Below are 22,551 nucleotides of genomic sequence, written 5' to 3' on the forward strand. Positions count from 1 at the left end.
TATATGTGTATGTACACGATTATTTATATAAGAAAAAGTATGTGATCTTTGTCTTCCAAATCGGCTTATTTCACTCAGTATAATGCTCTCCGACTGTATCCATTTTCATGAGCGTGACATAATTTCACTCCTCTTAAGGCTAAGAAAAACTCCACAGCGTGTATGTATGTGTGTCACATTTTTTATGCACCCCCATGTTGATGGACACATGGTTGGCTTCACATCTGGGCTGTTGTGAGCAGGGCTCAAGAAACCCGGATGGGCAGGAGTCCATGCTGACTCAGCTTCCTTTCTGCCTACACCCAGGAGAGTTGCTTGGCTTTTATATCCACAGATGTCCTTGAGAGAATTGTCCAGTGATCATCTGAGTCAAAGGCCCTGTTTACTTTGCAGAAAACATTTACTTAAAACTTTTAGGTGTTTTTAAAACTTTTAGGGATGGCACAATGAGTCTGTTCTCACAGACACTTGCTGGGAAGCCTCAAGATCTTGGTTCAACCCTTGGCGCCCATGTAATGGAATGCAGAATGAGGGAATCAACTCTCTAAGCTGTCCTCTGACTTCCACAAACACACAGACACACATAAACACAGACACACACATAGACACACACACATGTACACACACATACATGAACGCATACTTGTATGCATACATGCGTGCACACATGAACACATACACGCACATACAAACACTATTAAGACTTTTAAAGAAAATGTAAATAGGGGCTGGAGAGATGGCTCAGCGGTTAAGAACACTGGCTGTTCATCCCGAGGTCCTGAGTTCAATTCTTGGCAACCTCGTGGTGGCTCACAACCATCTGCAATGAGATCTGGTGCCCTCTTCTGGCCTGCAGACATACATGCAGACAGAACACTGTATACATAATAAATAGATCTTTTTTTAAAAAATGTAAATATTCCAGCTGAAATGGACATCTTATTCACTGGATGTTACAGATGTATAGCCGAGGCTCAGGAGAAGGTAAGTAGTCCAGTCAGTAAGGAGTCATACTGAGCTTCGACACTGGGATTCTGATCCCAAGCTTTCAGACCACCTCATCGCTCACTGCCTTCCAAATTTTCCCTTTTTCTTTTCCCTTTAGGATGTCTTTCTTCCGTAAAGTGGGTGCAAGGCTGTGCTCTGGAAATCACAAGTGCTTTGTTACCACCAAAGTCCTGCTGGGATATTTGCTTGGTTTAATTGGGGTGCACTTGAGAGAGACACTCCCATCAAAGTGGATCCGAGGGTCACTCCACCCAGGACCTCGACCTGGTGCAGTGTAGTGGCGGCGGTGGGGTGGTGAAGTGTCCCCCCACCAGAAACCTGCAAAGGGGCTCAAAGCTCTTGAACGACTAGCGGCTGGTGACACAGAGCTCCAGGCCCCCAGGAAGTTTGAAGTCATGAGGCGCTCCGCTGAGGAAGTGCAAGGATCTCCTGCAAGCAGTCTGCCTGGCCTACATGACTCCCAGGCCATGGGCTCATCAGTATCACGACTCAGAAGCCTCTGGGTTTGGACTTTGCCACCTTGGGCAGAGTCCAGCACGCAGGTTGGGGTTAGTGTGTGCACCCTGCTAGTCTTGCAATGAAACCGACCTTGTGAGTGCTGTCGGAAGTAGTGGAAGCAGAGGGAAGCCACTGACACGGGGCAGCTGCAACACTTGTGCCTGGTCGGCCGCATGCTTGTGGGGCGGCAGCCACCCCTGGAGCAATAGCACCTGCAACAAGCGTTTATTTCACAAGTTCCTGGAAAGCTGGGTAGAACTGCCGCATAGAGACAAAACAAAAAGTTCTCCGGGGTGCACAAGCAGACCCTGCATTTGGTCTTTAATGGCTGACTGACCAGGAGCTCGGTTCTCCTCTAGGCAGCCGCCACAGCCGCTCCCAAACAGCCACTGCCTCTACACTTCCTGTAAGTTTATTTCTAAGTACCTCACAGTCCATCTCGCCTCTGCTTCACCCATCCCAGAACTTCCCTGCTGCCTCCCACCTCACCTCCAGTGGGGAAAACTTGGGCAAACATGTCACCAGCCCTCCCTTTCCTCAAATTTCTGACTCCAGCCCAACACCCCATCAGCTCACTAAGATCATATTCCTCGGGACTGAGACAGAAAATCTGATTGGCTCTCTGGGTCAAACAACTTCCCCCTGTGCCAAGACAGATGGACCACTTGGAGCCAAGCTCCCAGTTCAGAACAAAGACTTTGTGGAGGAGCAGGGTAAAATCGTCAAGAGCCTTAGGGCAAGGAAAAGATGGCAGGTTTCCTGGTAGAGCCAGTCTCAAGGAAGGAAGGTGCTTGGGAAATGCTGACAGTTTGCAGAACATAGCTAGGGCTATGTCTGCTTCTCTCGTTCCAAGACATCTTAGCTGGCAGCACCCTGCAGTTTTCCTGAGTCACCCTCCCTTTTTCTCACTAGCTCACAAAGTGGCCAGGTGAACCGGAAGCCTTGTTCTAGCCCAGGCCTGCCTCCAGCCAACTCCTTCTATTTGGACAAGTAATGAAGACTTCTGAGAGTTCTCTCCCGTAGAATGGAGGGGACAGTAAGACGGTTTTTTCTCTTATGGCATCCTGGGTTTGATGAAACATGGAAATACTTTCGAGTGTCCTCCCCATAAACAAGCTATAATATGTTTGTTTATTTGTAAAGGTTCCCATTCCGCTCTCAGCCAGTCACTGTGAGGCTAAAATGAGACCATGTTTGCCAGTCTGCTCAAACATGCTCAACCCTTCCTTCCCTCATCCCTCTCTTCTTTCTTTGGTAGGCAAAGGTGAGCATTGAACATATGAAGCCTTACAGAGCCGGGAACAGAAAACCTTTTTGTTTGTTTGTCAGGGGAGAGGGAGGTTCAACACTGAGGGCTAAAGCAAATATTTGTGGTTATGGATTAACCCAACTCCCAGACTGACATGGCGGCACCAGGACGAAATTGCAGTTTCTCCTTGGCCCACCCCGGTAAGTCCCTCTCAAGGCAAGACCTCAAGGCTGTGGAGGACTGGATGGGGAAGAGAGTCAGGCTGTGAGGAAGGGGGAAACCTTGAGCCAAGGATCTCCAGGTTGACTGAAGCTTGGGGCCAAGGGAAACAGGGCCCAGACTCTCTCTAGACCAAAGTATGGATTGGCATTCCCTATAATTCAATTGGCCCTCAGGACACATCCGATTACGCAGATCAAGTGGGGCTCAGTCCAGGGGACCTCCATGACCCAGAGCCATCCTCAGAGGCCTCTCAATATCCAGAGCCCCCACCACCTCACGGCACCCTGTTCTCTAAGATGGAACCTATAAACCAGGAAGTCAGTGAAGGAGGAATGGAAGGCCGGGAGGGCCTGCCCACCTGGTCTTGGGGACAGTAGAGGCCTTGAAGGGTGACTATTGGTTTGGAGCACAGGTTAAGGTTCCAGAGCTAGGACCACATAGGCTTGTCCTTAAAACCAAACTCTGCCCTCCTCTTAGGTGTAGATAAGCCACTCATCTCCTCTGTGCTTCTCGGTTCCTTCCCGTGAAATGGGGCTAGAAACATTAATGCTCACCTATTGGGTGGTTGTAAACCTCGACCGAGCCAGTGACAGTGAGTGGAGACTGTGGTGTGTGTGTGGTATGTGTGATGTGTGTGTGGTGTATGTATGGTATGTGTATACTGTGTGTGTGTGTGTGGTGTGTGTATGGTATGTGTGTAGTGTGTGTGTGTGTGGTGTGTGTGGAGACTGTGTGGTGTGTGTGGTGTGTGTGAGTGTGTGGTGTGTGTATAGTGTGTGTGGTATATGTAGTATGTATATGTGGTGTGTGTGGTGTGTGTGTGGTGTGTGTGTGGTGTGTGTGTGGAGTGTGTGGTGTGTTGTGTGGTGTGTGTATAGTGTGTGTGATATATGTAGTATGTATATGTGGTGTGTGTGGTGTGTGTGTGGTATGTGTGTGGTGTGTGTGGTGGTGTGTGTGTGGTGTGTGTGTGGTGTGTGTGGTATGTGTGTGGTGTGTGTGGAGTGTGGTGGTGTGTGTGTGGTGTATGTAGTATGTATGTGTGTGTGGTGTGTGTGGTATGTGTGTGGTGTGTGTGGAGTGTATGTGGTGTGTGTATGTGTATGTGTGGTGTGTGTGGTGTGTTCTAGTGTTGGAGGATTGAACCCAGAGTCTTAAACATGCTAAGTGTGTTCTCTCCTACTGAGCTGCAACCCCCATCCAGTATCCAATACTTCTTTAGCAGCTTGGAGGAGAGGTGGGGAAGCTGGGAAGATGGCTCAGTTGAAACAGTGCTTACCTTAAAAAGGTGAGGACCTCAGTTATTGTCCTAGAACACATGTTTTCTTTAAAAACAAAAAAGTCATGTGTGGTGGCACACACTTAAACTCCTACTGCTAGAGAGCAGAAACCAGCAGATCCCTTGCTTGGGCTTGCTGGCTAACCAGCCTGCTTGATGAGTTCCAGGCTGTGAGAGCTTGTCTCGAACAACAAGGTGGAAAGCAGGCAGGGTGGTGCACCCTTTAGTTTCAACACTTGGGAGGCAGAAGCAGGCAGATCTCTATGAGTTCAACGCCAGCCTGGTCTACATAGCAAGTTCCGGAACAATCATGACTGCCTCAGAAAAGAAACACACAAAAACTTGGGGAGAAAAAGTGGGCAATGCCTGGGTAAGGACAGCCAAGGTCCCTGCTGGTCTCCACACTGCACACGCCTGTGCACACACGGGGGCCTCCTGGTCTCTACACTGCACATGCCTGTGCACACACGGGGGCCTCCTGGTCTCCACACTGCACACGCCTATGCACACACGGGGGCCTCCTGGTCTCTACACTGCACATGGCTGTGCACACACGGGGGCCTGCTGGTCTCCACACTGCACACGCCTGTGCACACACGGGGGCCTGCTGGTCTCCACACTGCACACGCCTGTGCACACACAGGGGCCTGCTGGTCTCCACACTGCACACGCCTGTGCACACACGGGGGCCTCCTGGTCTCCACACTGCACACGCCTGTGCACACACGGGGGCCTCCTGGTCTCCACACTGCACACGCCTATGCGCACACAGGGGCCTTCTGTGGGTCCCTATTCCAGCAACACTATCCATTTTACACTTAAGGCATGGAACATGTAAACATCTTGTCAAATACTTCTCTCTCTCTCTCTCTCTTTCTCTCTCTCTCTCTCTCTCTCTCTCTCTCTCTCTCTTTCTCTCTCTCTCCTGCCCTGCCCCACGCACTGGAATTTGCCCCCAGGCAGTGACTTCTCTGTTTTCAGGTAGCTGGTGTGTGTCCAGCTCTAAAGGCCAAATGACTGTTTGTCTGTGAACAGTGTAACCTACTCCCAGCCCCAGCCGCCACAGAGACAATGAGCACACAGAGGTGTCCTTCCCTCTCTCCCTCCCTTTCTTACTTTTTCTTTCATTCTTGTGCATGCGCACACACACAAGGGGAGGCAAGAGACAGATCTCAGATATTTTCTTCAGGACCTATTCACCTTGTTTTGAGACAGGGCCTCCTACTGGCCAGGAGCTGGTCAACTGGAGCTGGACAGGCAAGCTAACAATCCTGGCTGCCGGCCAGCCATCTGCAGGGCTCTGCTGCCTCTGCCTCCCCAGTACTGGGATTGCAAGAACATGCCACGGCACCTAGATTTTTGTTTTAGTTTTACATGTGTTCTGGGGATCAGATTCAAGTCTTCATGTTTCTACAACAAGTGCTTTAGGGAGTAAAATGTCTCCCCTGCTCAGGGACGACCCTTTCATTCCACTTTCGGGGGTTGAGGGCAGAACAACTGTGGATGTCCTTGGAGCTTAGAGGTTCTCCTCAGACAGGTGTCAGCAGCTCCAGGATGTGGCAAGTCAGAATCTTCCTGCTGTTCCTGGCCGCCTGGGGAATTTCTAGCACACCTCTTGGTAAGACGGTCTCCACCCCTGTGCAAAAAACCCTCAGGACCTCCACTGGTTTCCTGTGACGCCAGCGTAAATGAACCGGCTGTCTCCTGAACTTGGGTCCTTCCCTGAGTGTTCTGTTTACCAAGTCCTTTTCTAGGCTGCCCTGCCCATCCCAGCTCTCTCCCTCCTCTGCTACCTCAGCTCAGGTGGCCACGTCTTCCTCTACACTCATTGCCCAAGCCCCTACTGCATGCTTCTGATCCAGTCCCTCCCTCTTAGCTCTTGTCCTACCCAAGATGGGCATCTCTCAGAGCAGACTAACAGGTCTCTGTTCTCCAGGTGCCCCTGCTCAAGGGGAAGAGATGGGAGGGTGTGGGAAATCAAGGGTGAGGCCAGCTGGGCTCACTCAGCTACGCTGGGAGACGTGTGAGACGGATTTCACTTTGCAGTCTTAGTCTTTACTATTCTCATTTATTTATTATTGGACAGCATTATGTCAGGCTGTTTCTCAAGCCCACATACCTGCAGTTTTAAAGGTGGCAAGGTCTGGCGTTGACCCTATGCACTCCACTCTGCACAGCACACGCTGTTGAGTGTGCCTTCAAAGCAAGGTCTGTCTGTGTCAGAAGGGCCATGCTGCTGTTCTCCCGCGGGGATCTGGGAACGGAGCAGTAGAGCAGGGCACAGCATCCTTCCTGGGATGCTCTGAATAATAATAATAGTAATAGTAATAATAATAATAATAATAATAAGGCGAGGTCTTGAGGTCTTCCCAGGCTCTAGCTGGGGTTCTTCAGATCCCCCCTGGCTTCTCTTGGGTCCCTCCACCACATTGACTCCCATCCCAAAGCAGACCCAGTGTTCTCCAGCAGTGAGCGTGCCCATCAGGTGCTGCGGGCCAAACGTGCCAACACTTTCCTGGAGGAGATGCGGCCGGGCAACCTGGAACGGGAGTGTGTGGAGGAGATCTGTGACTTTGAGGAGGCCAAGGAGATTTTCCAAAATGTGGAAGATACAGTAAGGCTACATGGCTAGGTCCAGAGGGTGGGGCTCAGGGGTGGGCTGGGGGCTGGATGGGACCTAGAGGAGCAGTGGGTGTGATGACCACCATTGGGGAGCTTCTTAGAGTTGTAAGAGTTGGTGGATGCTAACCTTATTTAAAGGCTTGGTCAGAGCACAGGGGACTATAGGAACCAGGACCCTGAAATTAATGTCAGGGTAAAGAAGGTCTGGGCATCTCTCCAGCGGTCCCTTCATGTGACCAGGTGGTCTTCACCTCCACGCTGCCCCTTACCTTATGGTTAGGTGTGTGACCAGGACTTTTTGTTTGTTTTGTTTTGTTGTTTTGTTTTTCGAGACAAGGCTTTTGGAGCCTGTCCTGGAACTCGCTCTGTAGACCAGGCTGGCCTCGAACTCACAGAGATTCTCCTGTCTCTGCCTCCTGAGTGCTGGGATTAAAGGTGTGCGCCACCACCGCCGGGCTTGACCAGGACTTTCTAATGTCTGTCCCCACGGGGCACTCTGAGCCTCAGTCAGTTGAGGGCTAGTTAGAACACAGACTCTGAGCCAGCAAGTCATGTCTCACACCTGGATGGTCCAAAGGGGGCAGAACAATCTGTGAGGGCTTTAGATTCTTTCCACTGAGGACGCTGCTGTGGGAGTAGATGACCCGGTGGGGAGAGCCCTGCTGCGTGGAAAGGGATGTCGTGGGGTGGGCAGCCAGGAGCACTAAGGCAGCTGTTTGTCTGAAAGCCCTTTCCACTCACTGGACAGCTGGTATCCAGGAGGAGGCAGTGCCTCAAGGGTGTCCCCTAGTAGCGGTGCTGGGCCCTGACACTCTACCCTCTCTTCCCGCCACAGCTGGCCTTCTGGATCAAGTACTTCGGTGAGTGAGTCCCAGCTGCCTGGATGGATGGATAATCAAAGCTTGCTCCAGGTTCGGTGGAGGTTGGAAAGGAAAATGGAGGTACCCACATCCTCTACTGCCCCGTCCCTCTGTCTTTCACAGATGGTGACCAGTGCGAGGCTCCGCCCTTGGACCACAAGTGCAACAACCCATGCTGCGGGCATGGCACATGCATCGACAGCCTGGGCAGCTTCAGCTGCTTCTGCGATAAAGGCTGGGAGGGCAGGTTCTGCCAGGAGGGTGAGGGGACCTCTGCGAGGCAGTGAGGTGGTCTGAGGTGGGATCTGGAACTAGTAGGGCCACCACGAGCTGTCTGCACTCCTCTGTCGCACAGAGCGGCAATACCACGACTGCCAGGTGAACAATGGCGGCTGCGTGCACTACTGTCTGGAGGAAGGCGGCAGTCGGCGCTGCGCTTGCGCTCCAGGCTACCAGCTGGCAGACGACCACAAGCGCTGCAAGTCTACCGGTGAGCCCAGGCAGGCCTGCAAAGAGCATCTGGCCTAAGGCAGGCAGGGAGGAAGGGCATCCCCGAAAGCTAACACATCTTGAGGACCCAAGACAGGTGGACATACCCCGCTCCTCACTTCCTGGACCCTGTATGTAGTCTCTTTATTTGCCAATCTTCAGGCATCCCTGGACATACCCTGGAGCACAGCAGTCTTCTGTTTCCGTCTGTCTGTCTGTCTGTCTGTCTGTCTCTGTCTGTCTGTCTCTGTCTCTCTGTCTCTGTCTCTGTCTCTCTGTCTCTCTCTCTCTCTCTCTCTCTCTCTCACACACACACACACACACACACACACACACACTGCACACTCGGGAATCCCATAAAGACCCAAAACAGGAAGCCATAGTATGTATCGCTGAGGATCTGTAAGGTTACAGAAAAAGCCCTGGCTTCTCATTGCAAAAGAACCTCCAGCTGACTTGATTCTGTGTTGGCCATTTACTGCTGGGCATGGAGCCAACCCTTAAGACCTTAAGAGCGGTTTGTTTCCCCAGGAAGGTTCCCTTGGAGAACACTTACTTTTCATTTGCAAATGGCTATCAGTTGGAGATAGCTGCTGGTGTAGGGATGGGGTATGTGTCCACTTCTCCACTCAGCTGGTGCAGACCCACGCTGGCCCTGTGCATGCTGCCACAGTCTTTGTGAGTTCATACGCTGTGTCTAGAAGGCCTTGATTCCTTGGTGTCCTCCATCCCCTCTGGCTCTTACACTCTTTCTGCCTCCTCTTTCACAGTACCCTGAACCCTGAGGGGAAGAATTTGATGGGGACGTCTCTTTTAGGGCTGAGTATTCCAAGGCCTCTGGTTCTCTGTGTGTTGTCGGCCTGTTGGACTCTGTCTCATTTCCTGCAGGAGGACGCTATCTCTGATGATGGCTGAGCAAGGCACCGCTCTATGAGAACAACAGAATGTCCTTAAGAGCCATTTTATTGCTACATTCCTTTAGTAAAACAATAATATTTGGTTTTCCCCCAAGTCCCCAAGTCCCTGACCTATCTAGTCTCAGGTTTTTGACCACCAAGAAGCATTGGGTGAGGGTTCTGTCTCACGGAATGGGCCTTAACTCAGACATTGGTTGGTTGGCCACTCCCACAAGCTTTGTGCCACGATTGCACGAGCGTGTCTTGCAGGGCACTCTTGTAGATGGAAGGGTTTATAGGTTGGTGTTTGCCTTTCCCCTTGGGTAGCATGTAGCGTGCCTTCCAGTGCCATGAATACTAGTCCATGACAGGACATTACTTTACCTTCAGTCTGTGGAGCGCCACCAGTAGCCTTGGCAAAAGGCTAGGTTGTTTGGAGGTTCCCGTGGGACACCTTTGGCAAAGAACTCAATTAGATGCAGTCCATTCCTGGTGCTGGAAGCTTCCTTTGGTGACAAGAAATGTCCTGTTGTACCTCTGTCTCCCTTATTATTTGGCAATTTCATTTAGAGTGCCTTCATATATGTATATGCTATAAGAAGCTTCTCCTGTGCTAGGCTTCCACATAACCCCTCAAATGGCCCATAGTTCTATCCATCCCTCCTCATATTCCCCACTCCACCCCAACTCGCCCCCCCCCAATTTGATCCTCCCATTCCAGTTCCTTCCCTATCTATAACTGTCTATTTCCCCTTCCTCGGGAGAGCCATCTGTCCTCCACAGTCCCTCACTCTCTACCTAACCTCTGTGGTTATATGGACTGTAGCTTGCTTGTCGATGACTTAGCAACTGATATCCACACACAAGAGAAGATAGACCACCTGAGTTACCTCACTCAGGATGATTTTTTTTCCAATTTCATTTATTTACTTGAGAATTTCATTATTTTATTCATTTATTTATTTTAGAGACGAGTAATATTTCAATCTGTAAACATACCACATTATCTTTATCCATTCACCCACTGACAAACACCTATGTTGTTTCCAGTTTCTGGCTATTATAAATATGGTTGAGCAAGTGTCTCTGTAGTAGGACGAAGCATCCTGGGTATATACCCAAGAGGGATATAGCTGGATCTTTTTTTTTTTTTTTTTTTTTTTTTTTTGGTTTTTCGAGACAGGGTTTCTCTGTGGTTTTGGAGCCTGTCCTGGAACTAGCTCTTGTAGACCAGACTGGTCTCGAACTCACAAAGATCCGCCTGCCTCTGCCTCCCAAGTGCTGGGATTAAAGGCATGCGCCACCAGCGCCCGGCTTTAGCTGGATCTTGAGATAGATTGATTCCCATCTTCCTGAGTAACTGCCACACTGATTTCCATAGTAGCTGGACAACTTTGTACTCCCACCAGCAACAGACACGTGTTCCCCGTGCTCTTTGACAGTATGAGCTGTCATTGTTTTTATTGATTTTGTAACATGAAATGCTTACTGTAAGATGAAATTTCAAAGTAGTTTTAATTTGCATTTTCCCTCTAAGGATGCTGAAAATATCTTTAAGTGCTTCACACACATTGGAGTTTCTTTTTTTGAGACTTGTTTAGAGCCATACAAAAATTTTTAGTTGGGTTATTTGTTTTCTTGATGTCCAGTTTTTTGAGTTCTTTATACATTTTAAATATCAGCCCTCTCTCAGATGAATAATTGGTAAAGATCTTTTTCCATTCGGTAGCCTGCCACTTTGTCCAAATAATGGTGCCCTTTGCCTTACTCAAGCTTTTCAGTTTCATGAGGTCCCAGTTATTAATATTGATCATAGTGCCTGTAATATCACTGTTCTGCTCAGAAAGTCTTTGCCTGTATAAATGAGTTCAAGGCTATTATCTACTTTCTCTTCTATCAGGTGTAGTGTATCTGTCCTTGTGTTAAGGTCTTTGATCCCTTTGTAGTAGAATTTTGTGCAGAGTGCTAAAGATAGATCTATTCTCCTTCTTCTACTTGCAACCATCCAATCTGACCAACACCATTTGTCTTTCTCTTTCCACCTACTGTGATTGAAAGTTTTGCTGGGTACTCTGGGCTGGCATCTGTGATCTCTTAGAGTTTGTAGAACATCTGTTTACGACCCTCTTGCTTTTAGAGTCTCCATGGAAAAGCCAGGTGTTATTCTAATAGATTTGCCTTTGTTTGTTATTTTGTCTTTTCCCTTTTTCAATTCCAACTTTTAATTTTTTTTTGTTCTTTGTGTTTGTGATTGGAAGTTTCTCTCCTGCCCATCTGCTTCACAAATAATTTACTCAGAGGCTTAATATTACTTATAAATGCTTGGCCGATAGCTCAGGTTTATTACTAGCTGATTCTTACGTTTTACATTAACCTATATTCTTTATTTACACTCTGACACGTGGCAGTATTTTTATTAGCATGATACATTCATCTCCTCCTCCCTCTGCATCTGGCTGTGGCCGGCAGCTCCTCACTCTGCCCTTTTTCCCATCATATCTTTACTTTGGTTGCCCCACCTATACTTCCTGTCTGGCTACTGGTCAATCAGTGTTTAATTAAACCCATTTGAGTGACTAATCTTTTTTTGTTTTGTTTTTTTTTTTTTTGAGACAAGGTTTCTCTGTAGCTTTGGAGCCTGTCCTGGAACTAGCTCTTGTAGACCAGGCTGGCCTCAAACTCACAGAGATCCACCTGCCTCTGCCTCCCAAGTGCTGGAGTGACTAATCTTTACAGTATACAAGAGGATTATTTTACAGCATTTCTTCCTTTTTGTCTAATTAAAAAGGATGGTTTTAACTTTAACATAGTAAGATTGTAAACAACAAAAACAGTTATCAAGTTAGAATTACAGTTACAATATCCAGGCTATTTGTATTTCATAAAATTAGATAAAAAATACTCTATTATCTATCTTATCTTCGTGAGTCCAAAGTTTTGTACCTAATTTTTCTTTTATCATAACTAAAGAAAACTGTAACTATTTAGTCTTCTACCCCATCAAATACCCCAGAAGGTGAAATGTTACCTAATGACAAGGAACTCAAACTGCCTGAACAGTCACCCAAAGTTCCTCTGTAATGTTGGGGACTGCCTTACAGACTTAACATATTTGACAGACTTTCCTGTGAAGCAGGTAATTTTGAAGGACTATCCTACCTTGTCTTGGCAAAGTTTATCAGTCACCCTTTTTGCATCCTGCTGGTCCAGTTTGGACAGTAACTATCAGCAATTGAGGCAAGGGTAGTTTCTTTGCCCATATTGCTAGCTTTTGCAAAAAAGAAGACAAACTCCATACAGAGTTTCTTTGGTGTCCATCATCCTCTTTGAAGTAATTGTTGCTGCCAGGAGTAGCACTGTTCTCACCGTTGAGAAAAGTCTGAGTTCTTAAAACATTTTAAATGACTTTGAAGTGTTTGAATATTGCTTATCTATCTGAAATATATCTCTGTATAACCTTGAAAACATACCTAACATGACTATAAGTTTGCTATTACAGATGACCATTAATCTGTATTTCTTAATTACATATTACTCTTTTTGTTTTTTTTGAGACAGGGTTTCTCTGTAGCTTTGGAGCCTATCCTGGAACTCATGCTGTAGACCAGGCTGGTCACGAACTCACAGAGATCTGCCTATCTCTGACTCTCACTGCATAAACATAATATCCTAAACAATAGTAGAAATATACATAAAGTATAACAAAATTAACTTTATTTGTATCAATAAGCCAAAATCCATACCAATGTAAAATATGTAAGATTAACAGTTATATTTTGGATTAAAGTAGATACAGTAATCTACTCTTTCATTCTATCATTTCTACATTCTCCCTCTTTCTTTTCAGAACAAGATCCTTGAATCTAATCTCTTTGGTTTAGTTTTTTTTGACCATTGTTCATAACAACTTGTAACCAACCCCCTAAATGATGATAAACATTCATGATTTATTTTTGAGAATGTGGGCATAGTTTTCTAGACTATTTCCTGCTGATTGGGGGCACTGGGAATCTTTGAAGAACCTTGGGAAGATTTAGGATTATGGTCCTGTCCTGACTGGAGTATTCTGTGGGTCTGGATCATCTCAACCAGCAGCCTTGAAGCTGTTCTGGATATAGAACTCAGAGGAAACTGCAACAGAGACACTCTCCAGAAACATTGGATCATCTGGGTCATCCGTTTTCATCAGAGATTTTTCAGGGGCTCTTCCTCAATCAAACCTGATTTTTCTTTACCCAGAATGAATACACAGCCTCTCAATTCCTAAAATTACATTTTCTAAAGTAACATATCTTTTAACTTAAATTTTGAAGTCAAGATATTCTTAAAAATATGTAGGTTGGTTTACTCTAGCAGCTTTCATAATCAAATGTCTCTCGGAAGTTATCATTTGTTCATTAGCAGTCAAAAAATGTAAAGATAATACAATACATACAGTATCCAGACTCTCTGTGTATTTCTCATCTTTACAGGGCTTATTATATTTGTTTACTTGATTTCCTTTTTAAGGACTTCCTCTATCCTCTTTCTGCTCTCTTTCAAGCATATATATATATATATATATATATATATATATATATATATATATTTAAACACACTGTAACCTGTTTAGAGGGGTTTTGCCTGAATCTATCTTTACTGCATATCTCTTTTTCTAACCATATGACTATTTAAACTGCTAAGCAGCATGGCTAGGACCAAAGCAGTGCTTTGGTGATTGGCTCTACCACATTCATTGGTTCTAAGAACTTAGCTTCATGGCAGAGGTACCAACAGAAGTCACGATTATCGCCCCACTCTGAGAAGTTCCTGGGTCCACATCTTAATCCTAGAGTTGTGGATTTGTGCCCCACATTGGGCACAATATGTATTTGGAAGTTTCTCTCCCAACTGCCTGCCTGTTCCCAAATACCCAGCGACTCCTTCCCAAATAATTGACTCAGAGGCTTAATATTACTTATAAATGATTGGCTGATAGCTCAGGCTTGTTGCTAGCTAACTCTTACATTTTAAGTTAGTCCATATGTTTTATTTGTACTCTGCCATGTGGCGGTACCTTTATTAGCATGGCACATTCATCTCCTGCTCCCTCTGCATCTGGCTGGTGACTCCTCAATCCAACCTTCTCCTTCCCATCATTCTTAGTCTGGTTGCCCCACCTATATTTCTTGCTTGTCTACTGGACAATCAGCATTTTATTAAACCAATTCGAATGGCAAATCTTCACAGTATACAAGAGATTATTCCACAGCATATGTTTACTGTTCTTAGGTGAGGAGGGGAATCCATTTTTCTGGTCCAGTTTGTTTGGTGTTCTGTATGCTTCTTGTACCTTGATAGTTATCTCCTTTTTTAGGTTGGGGAAATTTTCTTCTATAATTTTTTTGAAAATATTTTCTATATCTTTTGTCTGGATTTCTTCTCCTTCCTATTATTCTTAGACTTGGTCTTTTCTTAGTGTCCCAGGTTTCCTGGATGTTTTGTACCTGAATTTTTTAATATTTAATGTTTTCTTTGACTGAGGTGTCCATTTATTCTATCTTATCTTCAATGCCTAAGATTTTCTCTTCCATTTCTTGTATTTTGTTGGTGAGGCTTGCCTCTGAGTTCCCTGCTCAAGTTCCTAAACTTTTCATTTCCAGTTTTCCCTCTGTTTGAATTTTCTTTATTGATTATATTTGCACTTGTAAGTCTTAAACTGTTTTCTTCCCCTCATTACACTGTTTTGGTTTTCATGGATTTCTTAATGGATTTGTTAATTTCCTTTTTAAGGACCTGCAGTATATTCATAAAGGCCATTTTGAAGTCCTTGTCTGGTGCTTCAACTATGTTCCAGGCCTGCTGTAGTAGGGTTGCTGGGCTTCTATGGAGACATATTGCCCTGGCTGTTGTTGGTTGTATTTTGACACTGGTGGCTAAGCATCCAGGTTTGGGATGATTGTAATGTTAGGTGCTGATGGTGTTCTCTTCATTGATTTTTGTTGCCCTCTCTGGTTCCTATGGAGTGCTATGGCTATAGGTTGTCTGATAGTGAATGCTTCTGGGGTCCTGCCAGGTATGGCCACTGGTATTCAGGGAGTTGCCTGTGCAAGGTGGAGGCTGAGACAACAGGATGGTGCTGAGGGAGCCTTACGAGATCTTCCTGATCTGCTGGTGGTAGGGCAAGGAAGGAGAGGCTACACTTGGCGGTGTGCTACAGAGATGTGGATGAGGCTGGGGAACTGGGTGTGGGGAAGAGGGGCGAGATTGAATGCCTGAAGGTTGTCCACCTGCTCCCTTCACCTTGAGATTATTTGGTTGGCCCTCTCCCCTGTGCTCCCCTGTGCTTTCTTTGTTGTCTTTCTGGATCTCTTACAACATTGATGCTTATCACCTCTTCTATTTTTCATATCTGACCTTTCCCAAGTTCATGTATCTCAAGCTGGCCTTGAGCTCATAGTATTGCTGGGTATGGCTGATTTCCTCATCCTCCTGCCACTATCTCCAGAGTTCTGTGACTATGGGCTTGCACACTTGATTTTATTTGGTACCGGGGTGAAACAGAGCTTTAAGCATGCCAGGCAAGCATTCTACCACCCGAGCTTTGTCCCCAGACCTGACTTTGCATTTTTTTTCAGGGAACTATTTTCAACTTTACTAGTCACTGTACAAAAACACACATTTAAACTGGGTAATTTTTTAGAGATTTGTTTATTTTATGTGAATAAGTATTTTGCTTGCGCGCGCGCGCGTGCGTGTGTGTGTGTGTGTGTGTGTGTGTGTACCACTTGCATGTCTGTTTCAATTGATCCCCTGGAACTGGAGCTATAGACAGCTGTGAACCGCCATGTGGCTGCTGGGAATTGAACTTGGGTCTTCTAGGGGAGCAGTCAGTGCTTCCCAATGCTGAAGCATTTCTTTGTATTTTGAAATGATACATGTCCAGGAAGTTTCAAGAAGTCCCCACGGGCCTGCCTTCCTGCAAGCTTTCCTGAAGGCTAGAGTCATCCGCAGACACTTGGTTCGGATCCTTAGGTCTGAACACTGCGGCAGGGTTTGAGGAGAGTGCCTACAAGGCTGGTGGGTGCGCTCAGTTGCCTTCCAGCACCCAGGAGCAGAATGGGCAGAGGAACAGGCAGAGGCTCTGTCATTTTTGCAGCCTGAGGCCCTCTAGCCATGCCACTGGGCCACAGAACTGTCTGTAGTCTTTTCTCACGGCCTCTGATTCCCCTTCTGCAGGAATGGATCTCTTTAGGTGAGAAAGGGGAGGCAAACCATGAGGAGGGCTCCCCAAGACTCCCTTGTCAGCTCGCACCATGCCCCACCTGCAGTCTTATCTGTACTGCCTCCACCCCGGGCTTTAGAGGACTCCAGAAAGGTGTTGTCTGTGAAATCCCAGCTTCTGGGAACTTTGCTTCTAGGAGAGACTTTTGCTTCTAGGTTTGCCAAACCAGTTACTATGTCTACCTACTGGCCAGTTTCTGGAATTTCATTGCTGCTGTCTGCTTTCCGTTCTGTTATTCCTCACTTCCCCTGCTGATGGTGTTTCTCCACTTCACCAGCTTAGATCCCCCAACTAGCATTCAACATTTCTAGGAGCAGACCTCCAAGACCAGCAGCCCCTGGATTTCCACGGTGTGCCCACTGCTATGGGAAGAGAGGTTTCAAAATGAATCGCCCAGAGCTGGAGACAGCTTGGCTGACAGCTCCCATGCAGGCACAAAGACCTGAGTTTGGATCCCCAGCATCTGCATTAAAAAAGCCAGACGTGGTTGTACGTGCCTATAGCCTCAGCGTGCTGGGGGCGGGGAGGGGGCAGAGGCAGTAGGATCCCTAGGGGTCACTGCCAATCACGCTCTACACTCAGTGAGAGGCTGTCTCAAGAATAAAGTGTAGAAACAAGAAAGACACTTAATGTTGACCTCTGGCTTCTATATATATATACACACACACACCCTTCTGGGGCTGGAAAGATGACTCAGCAATTTAGAGTACTTGCTGTTCTTGCACAGGACTGTGATTCACAAGGCAGCTCCCATTTATCCTTAGTTCCAGTTCCAGAGAATCTGGTGACCTCTTCCTGCCTCTGAGGGCATCAGACACACGCAGTGTACCTAAATGCAGTGTACTCGTATACATGCAGGTAAAACACTCATGCACCTTTAGAGAGAAAAAAAAAATACTAAGCCTTTTCTCCATAATCTGCCCCCCTACTTTGAGATAAGGTCACATGTAGCCCAGGCTGACCTAAAACTCACTGTGTAGCCTAAGATGACCTTGGACTTCAGATCCTTCTGCCTTACTTTCCCAATGCTGTGGTTACAGATGTGTGTTACTATGCCTGGTTCATGCAGTAGGGATCTCACCCAGGGCCGTATGTGTGCTAGACAAGCATCCTACCAACTGAGTCATATCCGCAGACCCGTCCATGTAATTTATCATCTCCCTAGGAGCTTGGTAACATCCAAACAGGAGCCTTTCTTATATATCTTGGGATAATCGATCACCCATAACCCTGGAGTGTAATGAATCCACACACCTTTCATCAGCAGCTCAGGCACACTTAGGTAGTAACAGTGCTTGGCCGGTAGGTGGCACTATTTGATTTTGAGTCCCAAGCCGTACTTTGTGAATCCTCCACGGTGGCAGCTTAGCCTACAGACAGACGAGAGGGTTCTGGGAGTCTTGCCAGGGAAACCCTTTACCAATCCTCTTTTACTCTCAGTGAATTTTCCGTGCGGAAAGCTGGGGAGGCGGATGGAGAAGAAACGCAAGAACAGGAACACAGACCCAGAAGATGAACTAGAACAAGATCCAAGGATTGTCAACGGAACACTGACGAAGCAGGGAGACAGTCCTTGGCAGGTGAGGGCATGGAGGAGAGACAGTCTTCTGGGACCCCTGCTGGCGTGAGAGAAGAGTTGCTGCTTGAGGGGGCAGGGGGGTCAGAGGGGAAAGTGTATGGGCAGGGGGCTGGGGCTGGGGCTGGGGTTGGGGCTGGGGTTGGGGCTGGGGTTGGAGCTGGAATGGGCACGTGCAGGGAAAGGCAAATGTCTTAGTTACAGTTACTGTTGCTGTGACAAAACACCATGACCAAAGAAACTTGAGAAGCAAAGAGTTTGTTTGGCTTACATTTCTACATCACAGTTCATCAACAGAGGAAATCAGGACAGGGACTCAAGCAGGGCAGGGACCTGGGGACAGAAATTGATGCAGAGGCCATGGAGGGGTGCTGCTTACTGGCTTTCCCTCCATGCTTGCTCAGCCTGCTTTTTTCTAGAACGCAAGAGTCCAGCCCACGTGTTGCCCCGCCCACAATGGGCTCTGCCATTCTCCATCAGTCTCAACTTAAGAAGATGCCCTCCAGTTGGGTCTTACGGAGGCATCTTATCAGCTGAGGTTCCCTCCTTCCAGATAACTCTAGCTGGGGTCAAGCTGACATAGAACTGGCCAGCACAGCATAGGTGGGAGCAAACAGGAGGAAGAGCTCCAGTGTCGAGGAAGAGATGGAGAGACAGAGCTTTTGTGGGTGGGAACTAAGGTAGGGACCATGTTTCTGGAGAAGGCGCTAGTGTAGGAGAAAATGAGAAGGGAGAGATGACCCTGAGCTTCCCAGCTTCAATGCGGAGCAAACATTTACTTGTTTCTCATCTTCGCCAGGCTCTGGAATGAGGAGCAGGCTAGCAGCTCACCAATTTGGGGAGCTTAGAAACTCTGGAAATAGCTCAGTAGGATGGGGACCAGGATGCCCATCAGGACAGGGGCAGAGGGAGGCCTGAGAGAGGTGCCCCAAGCAGCCTGAGTACCAAAAAGGCTCCCCAGAGAATGTAAGGCCTGTCCCAAGCCCCAGCACGAAAGTGCTTTGATGTGGGTATGGCGGAAGGTGACTATTGGAACACCATAGGCTATGTCAGGAAGAGTCCCTGACACAGCCGATACCAGACAGTGTCACAAACAGAAAACACCTGGGAAAGACCTGAAGGCTGTGTGTGTCAGTGGGACCAGGAACCCAGGGGAGGGCTGGGAACTACGGAGGGAGGGTCCTGTGAGGCAGCCTGCGATGTCACTTACAGGCGATCCTTCTGGACTCCAAGAAGAAGCTGGCCTGTGGAGGCGTACTCATCCATGCCTCCTGGGTGCTGACGGCAGCCCACTGCATGGTGAACAGCAAGAAGCTTACTGTGAGGCTCGGTAAGACGGAGGCTGGGCGCGAGCAGCCAGCGGCCTGGGCGGAGCAGGTGAAGCAGGCTTGCTGTCCCAGGGTGCGTGATCCTGGCACTTACTAGTCAGGCTCCACGGAGGACGCTTGGGGGACAGAGGCATCTGTGCTAGCCCCGGCTCTCACTGGGACACCAGTCAGCTGGGAAATTTCTGGTGCTCATTTCAGATCTAGGCCCACACGTTTGTGAGAGCATCATACATCCAGGTCTCCTCCCTCCCACGCCTACGGAGCCCGCTCTGCGTGGGCCTCAGCACCCAGCCATGGTCAGCCCCACGACACCTTGTGAGCTCCAGAAAAACTGACAGGGTGAAGCTGTGCAGTGTTGGCCCGTCTTGCTAGCTGCTCCCCCAAGAGTCTGAGGGTCCCCACGTCTAGGCCCTACTCTGTAACCATTTCTGGAGGGCCTTTTAGCAGACCAAAAGGAAGAAAAGTGAGTCAAAGTTGTTCAGTTCAGTTCCCAGCACCGATGTAGAATCCAGACATGGTAGAGTATAACTAATCCCAGTGCCGGAAAGGCAGAGAAGGAGGGCCCGTGGGTCTGCTGGCCAGTCAGTGTAGCTGGACCTGTGAGCTTCAGCGTCAATGAGAGATTCTGCCTCCAATATAAGATGGAGAGCAATTGAGGAAGATACCAAACATTGACTTTTGGCCTCTGTATGCACGCTCACACACACGCACCCTCTATGAACACAAGCACATACATACACACATACATACAGACACACACACATACATACCTATGTAAGCACACACGTAATAAAAGACAAGGTGCACTGAGAATGACAAAGTTGATACGCTGCTCACCACCTACAGTGTGGACAATGGCCCGTGGCTCTACTTCCCAGAACCATCAGCTGGCAGGGAGGACCTGTCTCTTCTCTGTGGTTCAGATCATTCTCGCTAGCAGTGCCTGCCTGGGGCTTGCTGCTGCTCCCCCTTGGATCTTGCTGCTGCTCGTCTTTGGGTCTTGCTGCCCTGGAGCTGGTCTCTCCAGCAGGATTGCTCTTTCTTCCCTTTCTGTCTACAGGAGCCTCTGGCTTTTCTGTTCTTTCAATCTTCATTTTACTGTTCCATCTGTGAATTCTGAGTGCAGACCAGCCCCCTTCCCCTTAGGAACTTATGCCCAAGGGCCCACTATTCATACCCCTGGCAGGAAAACTCACTTTTTCTGAGGATCTGAGGAACAGGGACCCAGTTCAGGGCACCACGCAGCTGGGCGGCAGAAGCAGCACGGTCAGGTAGGCTCCCCCAGCCTACCCTACTTTGATAGCGTCTTTGCCTTGCAGGTGAGTACGATCTGCGCCGCAGGGACCACTGGGAATTGGACCTGGACATCAAGGAGGTCCTCATCCACCCTAACTACAGTCGGATCACCAGTGACAATGACATTGCTCTGCTCCGCCTGGCTGAGCCAGCCACTCTGTCTAAGACCATAGTGCCCATCTGCCTGCCGAACGATGGCCTGGCAGAGCGAGAGCTCACTCAGGCCGGCCAGGAGACGGTGGTGACAGGCTGGGGCTACCAAACCGACAAGGACAAGGATGGCAGGAGAAACCGCACCTCTATCCTCACCTTCATCCGCATCCCTGTGGCCCCACGAAATGACTGCATCCAGGCCATGAACCATGTGGTCTCAGAGAACATGCTGTGTGCGGGCATCATTGGTGACAACAGAGATGCCTGTGACGGTGACAGTGGGGGACCTATGGTGGTCTTCTTTCGGGGCACCTGGTTCCTGGTGGGCTTGGTGAGCTGGGGCGAGGGCTGCGGGCAACTCAACAACTATGGTGTCTACACCAAAGTAAGCCGCTACCTGGAATGGATCAACAGCTACATTGGCAGCAAGGACGCCTCCCTGAAGGGCCAGGGTCTGTAGCGCCCCTTCCTGTTCATCTCTGGACCCCACTTTTAGAGTGAGGCTGGGCTAGTGAATACCACAGCACAGGACATTAAAGGGGCACCCAACAAACATGCCAACCTGAGTTCCTGTCTGTCTTTGCATCCTTTTTATGGGCCATCCTGGAGAAAAGTAACATTAAGTGAGCATCTACTATACACCAGATACTTTACAAAAAGAACCTGCTTAACTACTCAAACAGTTCTGTGGGGCTGGGGGGATCCAGTGGGATCCGAAGCTGATATAACTTGGGGGTGGTGGTTCATAGACAGGATTTTTTTTTTTTAATGTGACTATACGAGACTAGAACCTTTCTTGAGGCTTCAGAAGGAGCTGGTGCTAGTTGCAGGTCAGAAAAGTTCATCAGCGGCCTCCGGTAGAGGCAGGTGAGGCTCGGAGGGGCCATGTGGTGGAGCGGGGATTCAAACCAAGGACGCACCCCCAAGTTCAGCTGCTTCTCTTTTCTGTTGCTCCTGGGGGCAGCTGGGGTGGTGGGGATGGTGTGTGTGTGTGTGTGTGTGTGTGTGTGTGTGTGTGTGTGTGTGTAGGTTGCATGCACATATGTACATATGTGTTTGGAGGCTAGAGGACAACTCCATGTGTTGCTTCGCAAACACTGTCTACTTTTTTTTGACCCGGGGTTTCTCGCCGGCTTGAAATCTACACAGTAGGCTAGGCTTCCTGGCCAGAGAACCCCCACACACAACCCCCCAGCTTTGACAAGAGGAGGCAGAGGATCAGTAGCCCACTGGCAAGTAGCCAGATGCCCAGAAGGTGATGCTCAGAATGACTTTACAGTCTTGTTGAAGAAGCTGTTCGAGAATTAAGTTATAAGCTGGGTGTGGAAGCAGCACCTGTAGTTCCAGCTACTCATGAAGCTGAGGCAGGAGGATTGCTGCAGTCCCAGAGGTCAGGAGAGCCTGGGCAACATAGCAAACCCTTTCCCTTGAAAAGAGCAAAAGAAGCCGGGCGGTGGTGGCGCACGCCTTTAATCCCAGCACTTGGGAGGCAGAGGCAGGCCGATCTCTGTGAGTTCGAGACCAGCCTGGTCTACAAGAGCTAGTTCCAAGACAGGCTCCAAAACCACAGAGAAACCCTGTCTCAAAAAACCAAAAAAAAAAGAAAGAAAGAAAAAGAAAAGAGCAAAAGAGAAGGAAGAGGTGGAGTGTGAGGAGGAAAGAAGGGAAGGGAGCAGAGGGGAAGAAAGAGGTAAGAGTCTGGTTAACTGCAACCCATCTGGACCTGGTGTAAGACCACCATAGAGCATGGCAACTCCAGAGTCCATATCCCTGAGCAGAACCGTCTCTCCCTTCCCTGCAGCCATCACTTT

At 48.3% G+C, this 22,551-nt stretch overlaps 1 protein-coding gene across 2 annotated transcripts; it reads left to right on the forward strand.

Moving 5' to 3' along the window:
* Positions 1-2,885: 2,885 nt before the first annotated feature.
* On the forward strand, positions 2,886-21,306 carry Proc (protein C, inactivator of coagulation factors Va and VIIIa). 2 transcript variants are annotated; one of them, XM_041660167.1, is made up of 9 exons: positions 2,886-2,955; positions 5,794-5,874; positions 6,707-6,870; positions 7,714-7,738; positions 7,862-7,999; positions 8,094-8,228; positions 17,828-17,967; positions 19,176-19,293; positions 20,611-21,306. In XM_041660167.1, the coding sequence occupies exons 1-9, from the start codon at positions 2,910-2,912 to the stop codon at positions 21,198-21,200; spliced, it is 1,437 nt and encodes a 478-aa protein (XP_041516101.1). In that variant the 5' UTR covers positions 2,886-2,909; the 3' UTR covers positions 21,201-21,306. The 2 variants fall into 2 exon arrangements, with proteins under 2 accessions (XP_041516101.1, XP_041516100.1); XM_041660166.1 differs by having other exon boundaries at positions 2,893-2,955; positions 6,704-6,870.
* Positions 21,307-22,551: the final 1,245 nt, after the last annotated feature.

Source organism: Microtus oregoni, unplaced genomic scaffold, assembly GCF_018167655.1.
Source record: "Microtus oregoni isolate MIOR12 unplaced genomic scaffold, Mior012 000011F_ref0000422, whole genome shotgun sequence".
Taxonomy (NCBI): domain Eukaryota; kingdom Metazoa; phylum Chordata; class Mammalia; order Rodentia; family Cricetidae; genus Microtus; species Microtus oregoni.

Excerpts from the sequence above, each read along its gene's own strand:
- Proc (XM_041660166.1), top strand. The coding sequence starts at position 2,910 with ATGGCGGCACCAGGACGAAATTGCAGTTTCTCCTTGGCCCACCCCG. Across the intron at positions 8,000-8,093 it reads GGGCAGGTTCTGCCAGGAGG|AGCGGCAATACCACGACTGC; the intron begins GTGAGGGGACCT and ends TCTGTCGCACAG. Across the intron at positions 17,968-19,175 it reads AGGGAGACAGTCCTTGGCAG|GCGATCCTTCTGGACTCCAA; the intron begins GTGAGGGCATGG and ends TGTCACTTACAG.